The sequence below is a fragment of the Linepithema humile genome, chromosome 1 (genome assembly GCF_040581485.1).
Source record: "Linepithema humile isolate Giens D197 chromosome 1, Lhum_UNIL_v1.0, whole genome shotgun sequence".
NCBI classification, from domain to species: domain Eukaryota; kingdom Metazoa; phylum Arthropoda; class Insecta; order Hymenoptera; family Formicidae; genus Linepithema; species Linepithema humile.
In genome coordinates this window covers 6787816-6800632 of record NC_090128.1, presented here as the reverse complement: position 1 = coordinate 6800632, position 12817 = coordinate 6787816, and the positions used below count along the sequence as shown (strand labels likewise).

At 36.9% G+C, this 12817-nt stretch overlaps 2 protein-coding genes across 3 annotated transcripts in view; one reads left to right on the top strand and one right to left on the bottom strand.

The window, feature by feature from the left end:
* Positions 1 to 12817, top strand: part of gudu (Armadillo repeat-containing protein gudu) — a 40621-nt gene that overhangs the window by 27445 nt on the left and 359 nt on the right. Inside the window, exons 3-13 of one of the 2 annotated variants that reach the window (XM_012379939.2) lie at positions 7286 to 7374; positions 7754 to 7856; positions 7944 to 8136; positions 8259 to 8559; positions 8681 to 8884; positions 9094 to 9180; positions 9353 to 9601; positions 10169 to 10600; positions 11356 to 11760; positions 12026 to 12247; positions 12618 to 12733. In XM_012379939.2, coding sequence (XP_012235362.1) covers positions 8084 to 8136; positions 8259 to 8559; positions 8681 to 8884; positions 9094 to 9180; positions 9353 to 9601; positions 10169 to 10600; positions 11356 to 11760; positions 12026 to 12247; positions 12618 to 12733 — 2069 coding nt within the window. In that variant the 5' untranslated portion in view covers positions 7286 to 7374; positions 7754 to 7856; positions 7944 to 8083. Of the gene's footprint in view, positions 1 to 7285; positions 7857 to 7930; positions 8137 to 8258; positions 8560 to 8680; positions 8885 to 9093; positions 9181 to 9352; positions 9602 to 10168; positions 10601 to 11355; positions 11761 to 12025; positions 12248 to 12617; positions 12734 to 12817 lie in introns of both variants that reach the window. The other variant, XM_012379940.2, reaches the window with a different exon arrangement.
* On the bottom strand, positions 5861 to 6727 carry mRpS21 (mitochondrial ribosomal protein S21). Its single transcript, XM_012379945.2, has 2 exons — positions 6641 to 6727; positions 5861 to 6247 (listed from the first exon to the last, which is right to left on the bottom strand). Exon 2 carries the CDS (start codon positions 6245 to 6247, stop codon positions 5975 to 5977), a length of 273 nt encoding a protein of 90 aa, XP_012235368.1. The 5' UTR covers positions 6641 to 6727; the 3' UTR covers positions 5861 to 5974.

Genomic DNA, 12817 nt, shown 5'->3' with positions numbered 1-12817 from the left:
AAGAAGTCGCAGGATGTACAAAAAGCGCGTTCTATTATTGTCGAGGTATGATCGAATCGTTTCATCGAATAATTTTTAATTGATGTTATAATATCATTATGGAAAAATATCGGTTCAATTTCTCATCGGTTCTTTGCAATTGTTATATAATTAACAAATAGAAGAATCTTTCTTCCTTGATTGAGAACAATAAGCATTAATTTATGATGATAATAATTTTTGTTCCGTAATATCTACAATTAAGACATGTGTATCTAAGAAACAATTCGGTGTGACACACTGCGTTCCTGATAAAATCTTGTCAAAAATGTTAATTAGCTCTGTGTAAAAGATTTAATTTAATGATTAATATGTTACACATCATATACACAATCGTTTTATCTTGTAAATATTTGTATTTCTGTCTCGTAAATTGAAACTGTATATTCGGCCGTATTAATGCAGGTCATAATAATATTGCGATTCAATAAAACGACACGTGTGTCGCGGACAAATATTTACGTATTAATGCTCATTGTTCCTAAAGGAACGACGAAAATCCTCGTATAACGCGTATTGTTCCGCCACTGTATGTATACTTAGCCGGAATATGAAAGTTATTGTAATACCACTTTGCCATTCGTTACCGCGCAGCACCGACTGTTTAACTTTCATCAGTGGCCTGATACCTTTGTGGTATATCATCTGCAAGCATTAGCATCAAATTGAATGTACGTCAATGCCTCAGACTCGTAGAAACTCACGCGTGTCTTGGTAATGCTGCGTATGTATATATACGATAGCGAAGTCGCTAGCGAATATTTCCGTCTTTATTCCTATGCGCGAACACTTTTTTTTCCGTTCCATATTCATCGATCGCCCTCTCGAAACGTCCTTCGCCTCTCGTTCTCTCACGCTTCCTTTTCGTTGATTTTCGTCGATTTTCAACCAACTCGACCGCCGCCGTATAGGACACCGCGGTGTCGACGGCGACGATGTAACATCTTTAACATCGATTTCTCGTGGCGCTGAAATAACTGACGCAGCTTTTCTCACGCACAACAGAACCCATGTTTCTACCGTATATTCTTGCTGGCTAAATGTGAATTTGTCGTTTTATTCTGAATTTCGATCACTCCACGCGTAGAGACTGACGTCAACGGAGTCCGCTCGTGGTATTTTTTACTTTCTTATATTTTCGTATGCAGATTTATTTAATTATTATTTATTCTTTTCAGAATTGCATATATTTCAATGAATAATATACGATGTGGTTCTCCCATTATATGTTTACATTACTGTTCAATTAATATATCGTCCGGAAATTTCCATCTCAATTCCAAAGACAAATACGTGATGAAAACGATAATCTCATTCAAGGGAAAAACAAATAAATTAAAATGCAATCAAATAAATTGTTTGACAAAACGTTTCTTTTTTTTAGTTGGATCATTCGCCAGTTCATCTATCGTTCGATAGACGCGATCAAAACTTTGCCCTTTGCCAGACAAGGGGTGAGTTTGCCGAACGGAGTTCAGCGTCGACCGTGACGTGACGCGGCCGATTCAAGCGCGCGCACACAAAACTTGGCGACTCTGAATTACGTCGCGGCTCATTTAGTTTTCTCGGTGCACCTATTGTCGCGCGTTGGGCGATCGACCGACGAACCGACCGACGACGCGGCGAACTTCGTCAATTGGAATATTTAAAGCCCCAGCGGCGCGCATTAACTACCGAGCCCGAAAGTAATTTTGAGGCTTCCCTTGCAATATGCACGAGAGGACACCGGCCGTTTCTGTGCCGCTCGCGCGCGCTTTTGTACACTCGGCCTTTCTCGGCTATTCATGAGCGGCCACGGTTCCCGTAGTAATCGTTCTACAACGAACGACATCATTCTCCTCCACCCTCCTCGCCGCCCTTGCGAAGGACTTATAGAAAAGATATTGATATTTGGCAAATCGATTGGATGCATCGCATGAATAAATCCGCTCGGTATCTCATCGTCGTGATACTCTTAATTTCATTGGCATTGATATTCGATCTTTCTATTGAAGAATTAAAAAAAGAAATATTCAGAATAAACAGTCGCATTTAGCGAACGATAAGAATGTATGACTTGTGTGTGACGAGGAAAATAACGTCGATTTTAGCCACGCCGGATCAAGCATCAGTTTCGCGTTCAGTTTGCAAGTTTATTCATATCATTGATGTTGATGCTGATATCGCGGTCGAATTCAAAATTGAAGAGGGAGAAGTGAATTTCAGGCGAGAATCGATCATCATTAATATTTCGTAGCTATCCCGGTCGCATTTAAGATTCACCATTTCCATATGTTTCACTCGGAATTTCCAGTTCAACCTTCATTTTCGGCGTAGTAACTTTGCCACCGAAATTAGATGACATAAATGTTTCAATGCACAAATTTTTCTTGAAAGCGAACATTACGAGAGGAGATATATTAGATCATTTTTTAACATCTATGCCATCTTAGCATCTATGTAATTTATTTTTATGATGACATTTTTGTCACAGCAAAATTTTCACACACAACAAATTTATTTTTAACGGTTTACAACGAGCGAACAACTGACTTAAGTAGGTTTCATTGAATGCGGAAAATCAGAGAAATGGGGTACGCGCTGCGCGCGTGCGGCGGAAGAGAAAAAAAGAGAGGAAAGATCAGCGCGCGTGCACGGTTTAACTTCGCGACTGGTGCTTTACGACCGTGGCTATAAAGTTTCCCGCTAATTCCGCCTAGCAAACTTTTTCGCCAAGAGTCTGTCCGAGGACAGACAAAAATATCGTCGTAAAAGTTTTTTGATAAGCGTATTTCTCGAAAAAGACGACGTAGCTGTCTTACTAAAAGACGGTTAATTCTGCGATGTGAGATTTTGATGGATAAATGCCATCATTTTCCGGGTTTTTGTAATGGTGTAACAACCACGAAAAGCTAACGAGCAGCTTTTATGTTTTTTTTTGCTTCGAGAAGTGGGCATCTGCGTGCGGGCACGTGCACATAATTGGATCGCTTTAATAAAGAGTGCAAATCGGCTATATATTTTTTTTCTCAATCTCTCTTAGTCCCGCGGATTTACATGTTATTAAAAATATTATTTTTATAATGGACATTGTACTAATCATTATGGCCTAATGACAAAAAATATCTATATTTATCATTCGCAAACGATTTAGTCTTCGGCGCGTAATCTTCGAAAAATAATGTCACTTCTTTTTCAAACAGTAATCGAACAAATATTTCCAACTGATCTATAGAGAGCGAGAGGATAAGTCGGTGTCATTGCAGATAAAGTTTGCGGTAAGCACGGTTTGCCCACAAACTGACAAGGCAAACTCTAAATCCGAAATTTTCGATGCAGTTGAAACTTTGCGAACATTCGGTAGAATCGCGTGGATACGCGAGTTGAGATGCGTCCGTCTCGCGGGAAAACGATCCGCGCGAGTCTCGCTTTAAAGACGCCCGACCGACATAATTTTACCTCGCTGCAAACGTTTTGATAAGCGAGGCAAACGTCGGAACAATGTTTAAACAAAAATTTCACAGTCCTCTCGACTCTGTACTTTTATCGATATCCAGCATAGATATACGAAAAATGGTACGGAAAATTCAAGAATCGACGTGATAGCACCTGTGTATTTTTTAACAGACCTACCTGTTCATCGATCTTTACCTAATCATTGAGAATAATTTTAGCACAATAGTACAAAGTTTATATTAAAAATAGATTTCTATTTTAAAATAGATAAAATTAGAGATAAGTAACTATAAGTAGTTATAAGTTAGTTATTAATAAATCTTTTGTGATTTATACTTTTTAATAGATTCAAAATAAATTTTTGAAAGAAATTTAATTCGAGGCTTAATCGCATGTAAATAAATTCAACTTCGGTAATTTTTAAGAGTTTAAACATTAATTATCTCTTCTATGTTTTTTTTATGGAAATTAAAACTTGGTTGTTTTGTCATGAGGCTATAAATAATATACATTCCAAAAGTAATATTTTTAATAGCGTGACATAAATCCGAGATTAAGAGAGATTGAGAAAGAAATGTACAGTCGATTTGTACTTTTTCTCTAAGCAAATAGACTCTACAGGTTTTACATATACGTTCAATCCACATCTCGACAGTTTCGACGGCATGCTTGACATCTGATCTCACCGCATAACGTAATACCCAAAAGCACTCGCGCAATAATGGAGCCATCGTGTCATTCGCGGCCGCGTGGAGAGGGCACACGCCAGAGTTTCGAATCGAAATGGTCGGGGAGAAGAGGACGGCGGTGAGGGCTGGAGGAGATTGAAGAGTAAGAGGGGAGCCGCAGGCAGGGTGGCATCCCCCGGGAGGACTGAGAAATCCGGTTTCTGGGCAAACTGTCTTGCGAGTAGTTCGTCGAATAGTTACGGATCCAGATTCCCGGGAGTTAAGCCAAACCGCCTTCTCAAGCGCGAGACGACTCGATCTCGTCTCTTCTACGGTCTTCTCTCTTCGGTAGCGCGACACTGTGCGGTCCCGATGGTTAAAGTGAGATCCGTTTGCCATTCCTAGTTACGGGAACAACGACACCGCCGGTCGGGATTTATGACGGCCGAGGTCAAATAAATCGCGAATCATACGACTTGTCGAGCGCATTGAGGAGCATCTCTGCGACCTCTTGGAATTTACAGCCCTTTAATCCTTTCAAGGATTGGTTTATTCATTGTGAGAAGTATTTCAGTCACTTTTGAGATATTTTTACCTCTGAGTGTGTACACATATAATTTTTTAACAAGTGACGATTTAAGAGATAATCTCCCCTTTTGTTCAAAATATGATTATTAATTTATTAACCCATTTAATCATTTTTAGACTGCAACTGTATAAAAATAATTTTTAATCATTCGGGATAACGTGACGCTTACATAATTCAAACACCAATTTAACGTCAACGCAACGTTTGAAAATTGAACGCGTACTCGAAGGAAAGCCATGTGTGACGTTGAAGATAAACGAACGTAACGTATAAAGATCTTGTTTCCTGTTTCGCGTTAACATTTCAGCGCGACGTTTCGTCAAATGCTTTTCGTTGTGGAAACGATTTCGAAAATCGAGTCACGGGCGTGAGCAGAACTACTTATCTTACTCTAATAACACTGTCCGCGTTATCGCTAAATGGAGGATACAAGAGCGACCGCACGTTCTCTCTTTCTCTCTCGCTCTTTCTCGGCACCTCTACGGGATAGACCAAATCTTCTCCCCCAACCGCACCAGCAACCCCCGGTGGAAAACTTGGCATGGTCGGGGCACCACTATCTATTCAATTTTCGCCAAGTTGGCGGACTCGTTGCCAAGAGGACCGACCAGCCGGACGTTTTGTCTTTTCTCGCCTATCGCGAAAGAAAGATGATAGAAGTCGCTTATGGAAGGAGGAGAAAAAAAAAGGGACGCGCGTTTTTCTCGCGGGCTTCCTTGAGTTACTTACGGCGCAAGATAGCGGAAGAACGCGTTTCGCTATCTGCCAGGATAATTTTTCATTTTGTCTCTTGGCGCTGCATTAGCGTTTTAAATCGTTATACTGTTGACCTATCGTTTCACGCGTTTCTTATCGATCTCTCAAGATGTATAAGTTATATTTTTATATCTTCATTAATCTAATTCATTAATATGTATAAACATATACCGAGATATTTCCGAATGCAAAAGTATTAAATATTACTGACAAAAATCAATATAACTAAATATAAATATCAATAACATTGCGTCGATTAAAAGAAAATTTATATATATATAAATAGTCTCCTGAATTATTTTATATCAAATTATGCCAAATATGTCGAGGTATGTAACAGGAGCAAAATAGTAATAATAGAAATAATTCAGCATTATTGTAATAGAACATTTTCTATATTTCTGATACTGACATATTCATAAATAATTATGTAAATCAACTTGTAGATAGCTTTGTAAATGTATAACTTAAAATAGGATCTGTAATCTTACGATGCACCAGGAAAAGGGTCCACTCTGTTTTTTCTCAGGAGAAATTGAATCTTTCTGTTCATATCCTCGTTGTAAATGGCCTTGCACTTTTCAAAGTTGACCCTGCGTCTGACCTGCGTCGGTTTCTCATAGTACCTGGTGCGTCTGTATTGGCCAAAAATATCTTCATTGGCCAATATACGATTTAATGTGCGACATGCCTTGTCTATGTTGTTGTTATGTACAAAGATTGTACGGCTGATAAATTGAGCATGTCGCGCGAGACCCATCTGAAAAAGAAATCGAGGAAAAATATATATTTTATATTTTTTATAGTATTTTTATATCTATTCATGAACATCATAACTTTATCATACAAACGATACAAACAATACTGTACAAACATAGTAGACTTAAAATAAGAATCTATATTAAAATTAATATAATACTACAAAAATGTATTTTTTCTCGCTAGGTTTCAAAATTTCAAAATTATTAATAAATATTATTTAAAACAAAGTTTCTCTCGTTTTAAGGTTATGTGGAATAAGAACTGTCAATTGATCACGTTATTTTGAATGATACTGACAACTATAATCACTTTTTACACACACACACTAAGCAAGTTATTTTTTCATTAAAATATGCCGCAAAGAATTATTTATTTGTTTGCAAATTAATACCTTGCTCTCTTGCACTCAGCCTGGAGACGTAACCAAATATTTTCTTGACTAAAAGCGATGAATGTAATGCCATCTAGTGGCTATGAACTAAAATGAAATCGATAACTCGAAATGATGTAAACAAATATAAAAATCTGTTTTAGTTATCCCTTGTTTTTTCTCTCTGTCTACTTTATTTTAAATATAGAAACTGCACTTAATAATCTTACAAAAAATTTTATCCAAAATTTACTAATTATTGATTAACGATTGATTTGCAAAATTACAAATTATTATTTTTATTATTTAAATGTAAAAGTATTATAAGATAAGAATATAAAATAAGAATAAAGTAAAAATAAATAAATTAGAATTTAAATGAATTAAAAAATAAAAAAATTTCTTAAATGGTCTATATTATTTTATAATTTAATGTACCTGATTAATTATTTATTTCCGGTGGATAATCGCAAAAGAATCGTATGTGTCCTAAAAATAGTACGTTCAATAATGTGATAATAATAAAGTAGGCCACCAAGCAACGGACAATCTACAAAATAAAAGTATATTACAAGAAAGAATATTTTTTTAAGATCGTTATGTATTTGAAATATTTCTATAAGGAAATCGTAATATTTATGCACGAATTACTTCTTGGTCTTTCAGGTTGTAACCAAATCCCCATCGGCAAATGCAAAGCCACGTGCTCAACGACAGCAAGAGTAAAATAACGGCGAACGGAGAAGCGTGTATATGTACGATAAACATTTGGTCATGTCGTATGATCCTCTTTCATATCTTCATATCATCTGCAGTTTTTTCAGGCAATACATATTTTTGTGGAGATCGCTATATCGTTCTATCCGGTTCACCAACAAACTCGAATTCGTTTGATTTATACGAGATTTTGCTTTTTTCCATTTCAATCGGTTACAATTTTTTTTTCGCCAAAACAAATTACTTTTTATTACGGATATTACATGTCAAATCAATTTTGCGGCAACAAAAAAAGACATAATTTTACAAGCTACTTTTAACACATCTGATTGTCAATAATTTATGTAATTCTTTTTTTGTGTGGTTTATACATGAACATTACGGTGATATTCAAAAATAACTGAAAATTTTAAATAGAAACTGACGTATCTGTGAGTGCTTCACTTCAGATAATAAGAGGAAAATGATGATATACAATTATCGAAAATACAATTATTGGAAATATCTTATTCTTCTTCCAGTAAGTGTAAAATATTTATTTATTTTTAGTGAAGCGTTGAATTTGGAGTAAAATTAGCAATGTTTGATCGATAGTATGCCATTTCAGTGCGGACAAGCATGGAAACTGTCAGACGTATCTCGAACAATAAAAGCAGAGAAATAAAACAGCATATTTCTTGAAAAAAAATTATTTCTTTTGCTATTTTAAAAGAGAATTTACTGCCAATTTAACATTTACTTTGAAAAATGCCTCCGAAGAAAAAGAAAGAGATCGTACCATTGGAAATGGAGCATTCTGAGTGAGCAACAGAACACAAATTTATGCAAGATCAAGTTTAAAAAATTGTGATCTATGAATAATTTTTAATAGAAAAAATCTTTCGAAATATAGACTTAAATAATATTTGATTTACTTTGGTAGGCCAGAGCCGGAAATCGCAGAGGTGGTTGAACCGGAGTCTTCGAAACCGCAAGTATCCCTGCTCACCGGCGAGCCTTATGGCCCTCGTGTTCGCATTATCAGTGAGAAAGCCGAGGAGGAAAGCTCGGACGACGAGCCGGAATCAGAAAGTGAAGAGGAGGCCAGATATCAGGAGGATCAGCCAGAAGTGCCTTCCGAATTCTGGCACATACAGAAACTCATTAAGTATATGAAGGCCGGCAACCAGACTGCCACGATGGTATCCTTGTGCTTGCTGAAGGATTACAATCTCACTGACAAGGTAGATTAATTATTAAAATAAATTGTAATTGAACAAATGTCTCTCTCTATCTCGCGTAAACTCCTTAATTTGCGACAATGTTTTGGTTGAAAATATTTTCATGGTGTTTACGGCAATACAGATTATACAGAAGGCTATTCAGGAAATGGGTGGTCTCGAGGTTCTGGTGAATCTCCTCGAAACTAACGACATCAAGTGTCAAAACGGCTCGCTATCGGTCTTGTTGCAAATTGCAACCTCCATCGAGATGAAGCGATATCTAATCGACTTGGACATCGCGACGCCTTTAATTCGAATGCTGAAACATCCTGCTAGAGATATTCAGGTCGTTCGTTGATCCTAATCTTAATGATGTTTTCGTATTTTATCGGGTAACTGTCGATAGAATTTATCTCAATTTAAAATTCGATTTACTTAATACAATTTTTATGTAATTAAAAATGCTAAAGTTCTAAATTTCTGATTTTATTATGTGAATTTTTTCTACATACTTTACATTTATATAAAAGATATCGATTTTGTTCTCAACAAAAGGTTTTAGCAGCCGAAACAATGGCAATCATAGCTCACGTTAGGAAGGCCAGAAAACAGATTCGAATTCGCGGTGGAATACCACTCATAGTAAGTTATAAATGCATAAATTATACGAAAAAAATGTGACAAAATTGCTATATATATAATTTTTAATATTTAAATATTGAAATTAAATATTGAATATTGAAATACATTTTTTTCAACAGCGTTGTGCTCTGTTATAATTTTTATCTCACTAACTCAAATTTTTGTTTAACAGCTGGATGTGATGGACGTGCCGGACGAAGTTCTCCGTCGACCATACAACGAACTGAGTGAGGCCAACAAGGAACTCATGGCAGTTGCCATAGGTTGTGCCAAGGTCTTGGATTCTTTGAGCAGCAGTCCAAAAGTTACGGAAGAGCTCCGCAAGTACGGTGTCGTGCGCCTGATGTCGCGCTTCCTCAGATCGAAACACACTCAACTGATCGTACCGACGATGGGCGTTGTGCAGCAGTGCGCTGATCTGGTTTACTGAATTTTCTAGTTTTACTACTCATTAAAGCAATGTAATAGTTTATTTACAGAAAAAGATCTTTGCGACAAATATGTGATTTGTCATCATCACAGTTTCAATAGATTCGAAAAAAATTCATTATTTCTTTGGTATACTCTTATTACTTGATAAAATATTTATCTCACAGATATAGCTAATTATTTCAAATTATTTATGAACAAGCTTAGTTAAACGTACGTCTTTTTTACGAGATTGTATTATATGTGCTAATACGAATATACTAATAATTTTTAATTTAATTGATACACAAATATCGAAGAAATTAGAGAAAGTTATAATTTAAAACGAGTTAAATGTCACAGAATTCAGAGATATTAACTTCTAAATATATTCCGAATAAATTAATATAATTTTGTTATACGTGGAAGACTATTAATTTGGAAGTTTAGAAATTTTAGTTCAATTTGAGTTCTCGAATGTCACGATTTTATGAAATGACCTATAAGTAGTCAAGTAATCTACTTACAAAATATTAAATGTGATTGACAAATGACAGGTGCTATATATGTATGTTTTCAGAACGTTTTCAGGGAAGCGTTTGAGCGGGTAGGCATCGTCGACGAGCTGGTGCGGCATTTGAGAAACGATAACGTGAAGTTGAAGGAGAACTGCGCCCTGGCGATCTTCAAATGCGCCTCGAATCGAGAAACCCGGTCGATGGTGCGTAGGTCTGGCGGTCTCGATCCGCTCTGCAAACTCGTGCAGAGCGACGAGGTACGCGCCAATAAGCGCTTATTGGCCGCGGTGACGGGCAGCGTTTGGAAGTGCGCCATCAGTCCGGAGAACGTAACAAGATTCAATCAGAACGATCTGGTGACATCGCTGGTGCCACTTCTCGAGGAAAACGAGGACGAACGGGTGTTAGCCAACGTCGTGGGCGCCCTCGCCGAATGCTGTAAGGATCCCGCTAACAGGGAAGTCTTGAGGACTAACGAGGGGCTGCCGAAACTGGTAAAGACTGTTCAAGCGCCAGCTTCGCCGGAAGTGCACTTCTGTTTTCTTCTTTCTCAGTTGCTGGACCAAAACTTGCTGGTCCTTCATCTTGAACGATGACTCTTGTACACTAGGATGACAAAATTAAATAGACGTATATACAAAAAAGTTTCGAAAACTATAAGATACAGTAGAGAATCAAAAGTATTATTATATATTTAAATAGAAAATTCTATGAAAAACATTAATAATGCACAATATCTATGTTCTTTTTTATTTATTTAATTGTGTGTAAGTGAAGAAAGTAGTCATAAAATTCTGACACACACACACACACACACACACACAAAATAGTGAATCAGGATATCACATTGGAAAGAAAGATTAAAATTCAATACGCGAACAACATCTCTAACATGCAGAGCGGATATTTATATCCGAATGATAAAATCGATAGCCGCGATTCCCTTAATGATTCTCGAAACAATTATTTAATGAATTCCCATTGTGATTCCCATTTGAATGATTTTATAATAATTATTAACTTTATCATTGAAATATTATCGCAGTCATCCATTTATGTTTAATTATCTCATTTGGCTTTATATGAGTTTCCAAATGAGGCAAAAATTTGTATCGTCGGATTTGCGAGCAATCCGCTCTCTCGGAGATAATCGAGTTAACGTGCGCTGTGTCATTTGTGACAATCAACGTTTCCTCGTTATTTCGATATTGACGACACCGCAGAATGAACTCTTCGGGTACCTTTACAGATCAGACTGTTGAGCGCCACATATGAGCCATTACTGGAGAACGTGCCGCTGGTGTTAAAAGAGTGCGCCGTCGACGACAAGTGCATGGACATCATCAATGATCCGGAGCATCGGTTGGATGGCGTACGGCTAGTCTGGTCCCTGCTGAAGCATCCCAGCGACGTAATCAAACGTAACGCCTGCCTCGCGCTAGTGCCCTGCATTAGGCATGCCAAGGACTCACCGGAAATGGTACGCGCCTTCGTAGGCGGTTTAGAGCTCACAGTCAGCCTCCTGGAAAGCAAGGACACGGAAGTGCTCAGCGCAGTTTGCGCTATGATCGCGGAGATCGCCACCAATTCTGAGAATCTTGGCATCCTGACAGATCATGGGGTCGTGAAGAAATTGGCCGCTCTCGTGGAGACTGTTAGTGCTTTTTTACTATTTATGATACTCTTTTCAGCGGATTTTGCGCGGCTGCTTCATGGAAGAATAAAAATAATTAAAATATAAAAGTAAGGGATAAGTTTTTAGCCATTATGCTCTTTATACAATTTTGTATATGTTGTTTCTCCAAATTATTTACACAATTTTAAAGATTTATTCTACTTTTTTTCACGAAGCAGTTGCACTTAAATGTATATAATATTTGTTAATTGTAAAATTTTTTAATTAGCACTTTTTTTTCAAGGACGATGAAAATTTGCGCGCAAATCTGACGTTAGCGATAGCCTATTGTTGCGAGTGGGATCGGAATAATTACGAATTTGGCAAATTGAACGCCGTGGCGCCGCTTATTAATTACATGACCAGCAAGAATAAAGACGTGTTAAAGGGCGTTTGCATTGCCGTATATCATTTGAGCAAGGAGCCCTTAAATTGTGTGACCATGCACACTTGCGGCGTTATTAAGGTATGATGATTAAACGGTTGGCTTGACGATACACAATAACGTAATTCCATGAAATCAAAATTTCAAAATCTAATTTTCGGAAAATTAAAATTTTTTTTATTTGTTAATGTATATTTCATATGAAAACACATTATTTTATAACTATTAAAATTGCAATTATCCTTTTAATATGAATCGACATAATTACCTTCATAGAACCTTCATAATTTTCAGCGAAAAGAGGAAAATTCAGCCATTTGTTAATTACGTCTTTTTACTGTCAAACGATTCAATATTATCTCAATGCACTAAAATGATAAATTACCCGTATTATTTTCTATTCCGTCTTCTGCTAGAATATTTGAAAAATGTTAATGGAATTTTCCAACAGCACGTCCTGCGCTTGGTGGGTTCGGACGATTCAGAGGTGCAAATCGCAGCTGCTTCTACTATTCGTCACATAAGGAAGCTTGCATTGACAGCAGAAAAATTCCATTTCAAAGAAATGTAATTTCTTTTGTGTCTTTTATATGTATGTGTATGTGTGCGCTTCAACTTTCAGGAGAATTCTTCAAGAGTATGACGGACACT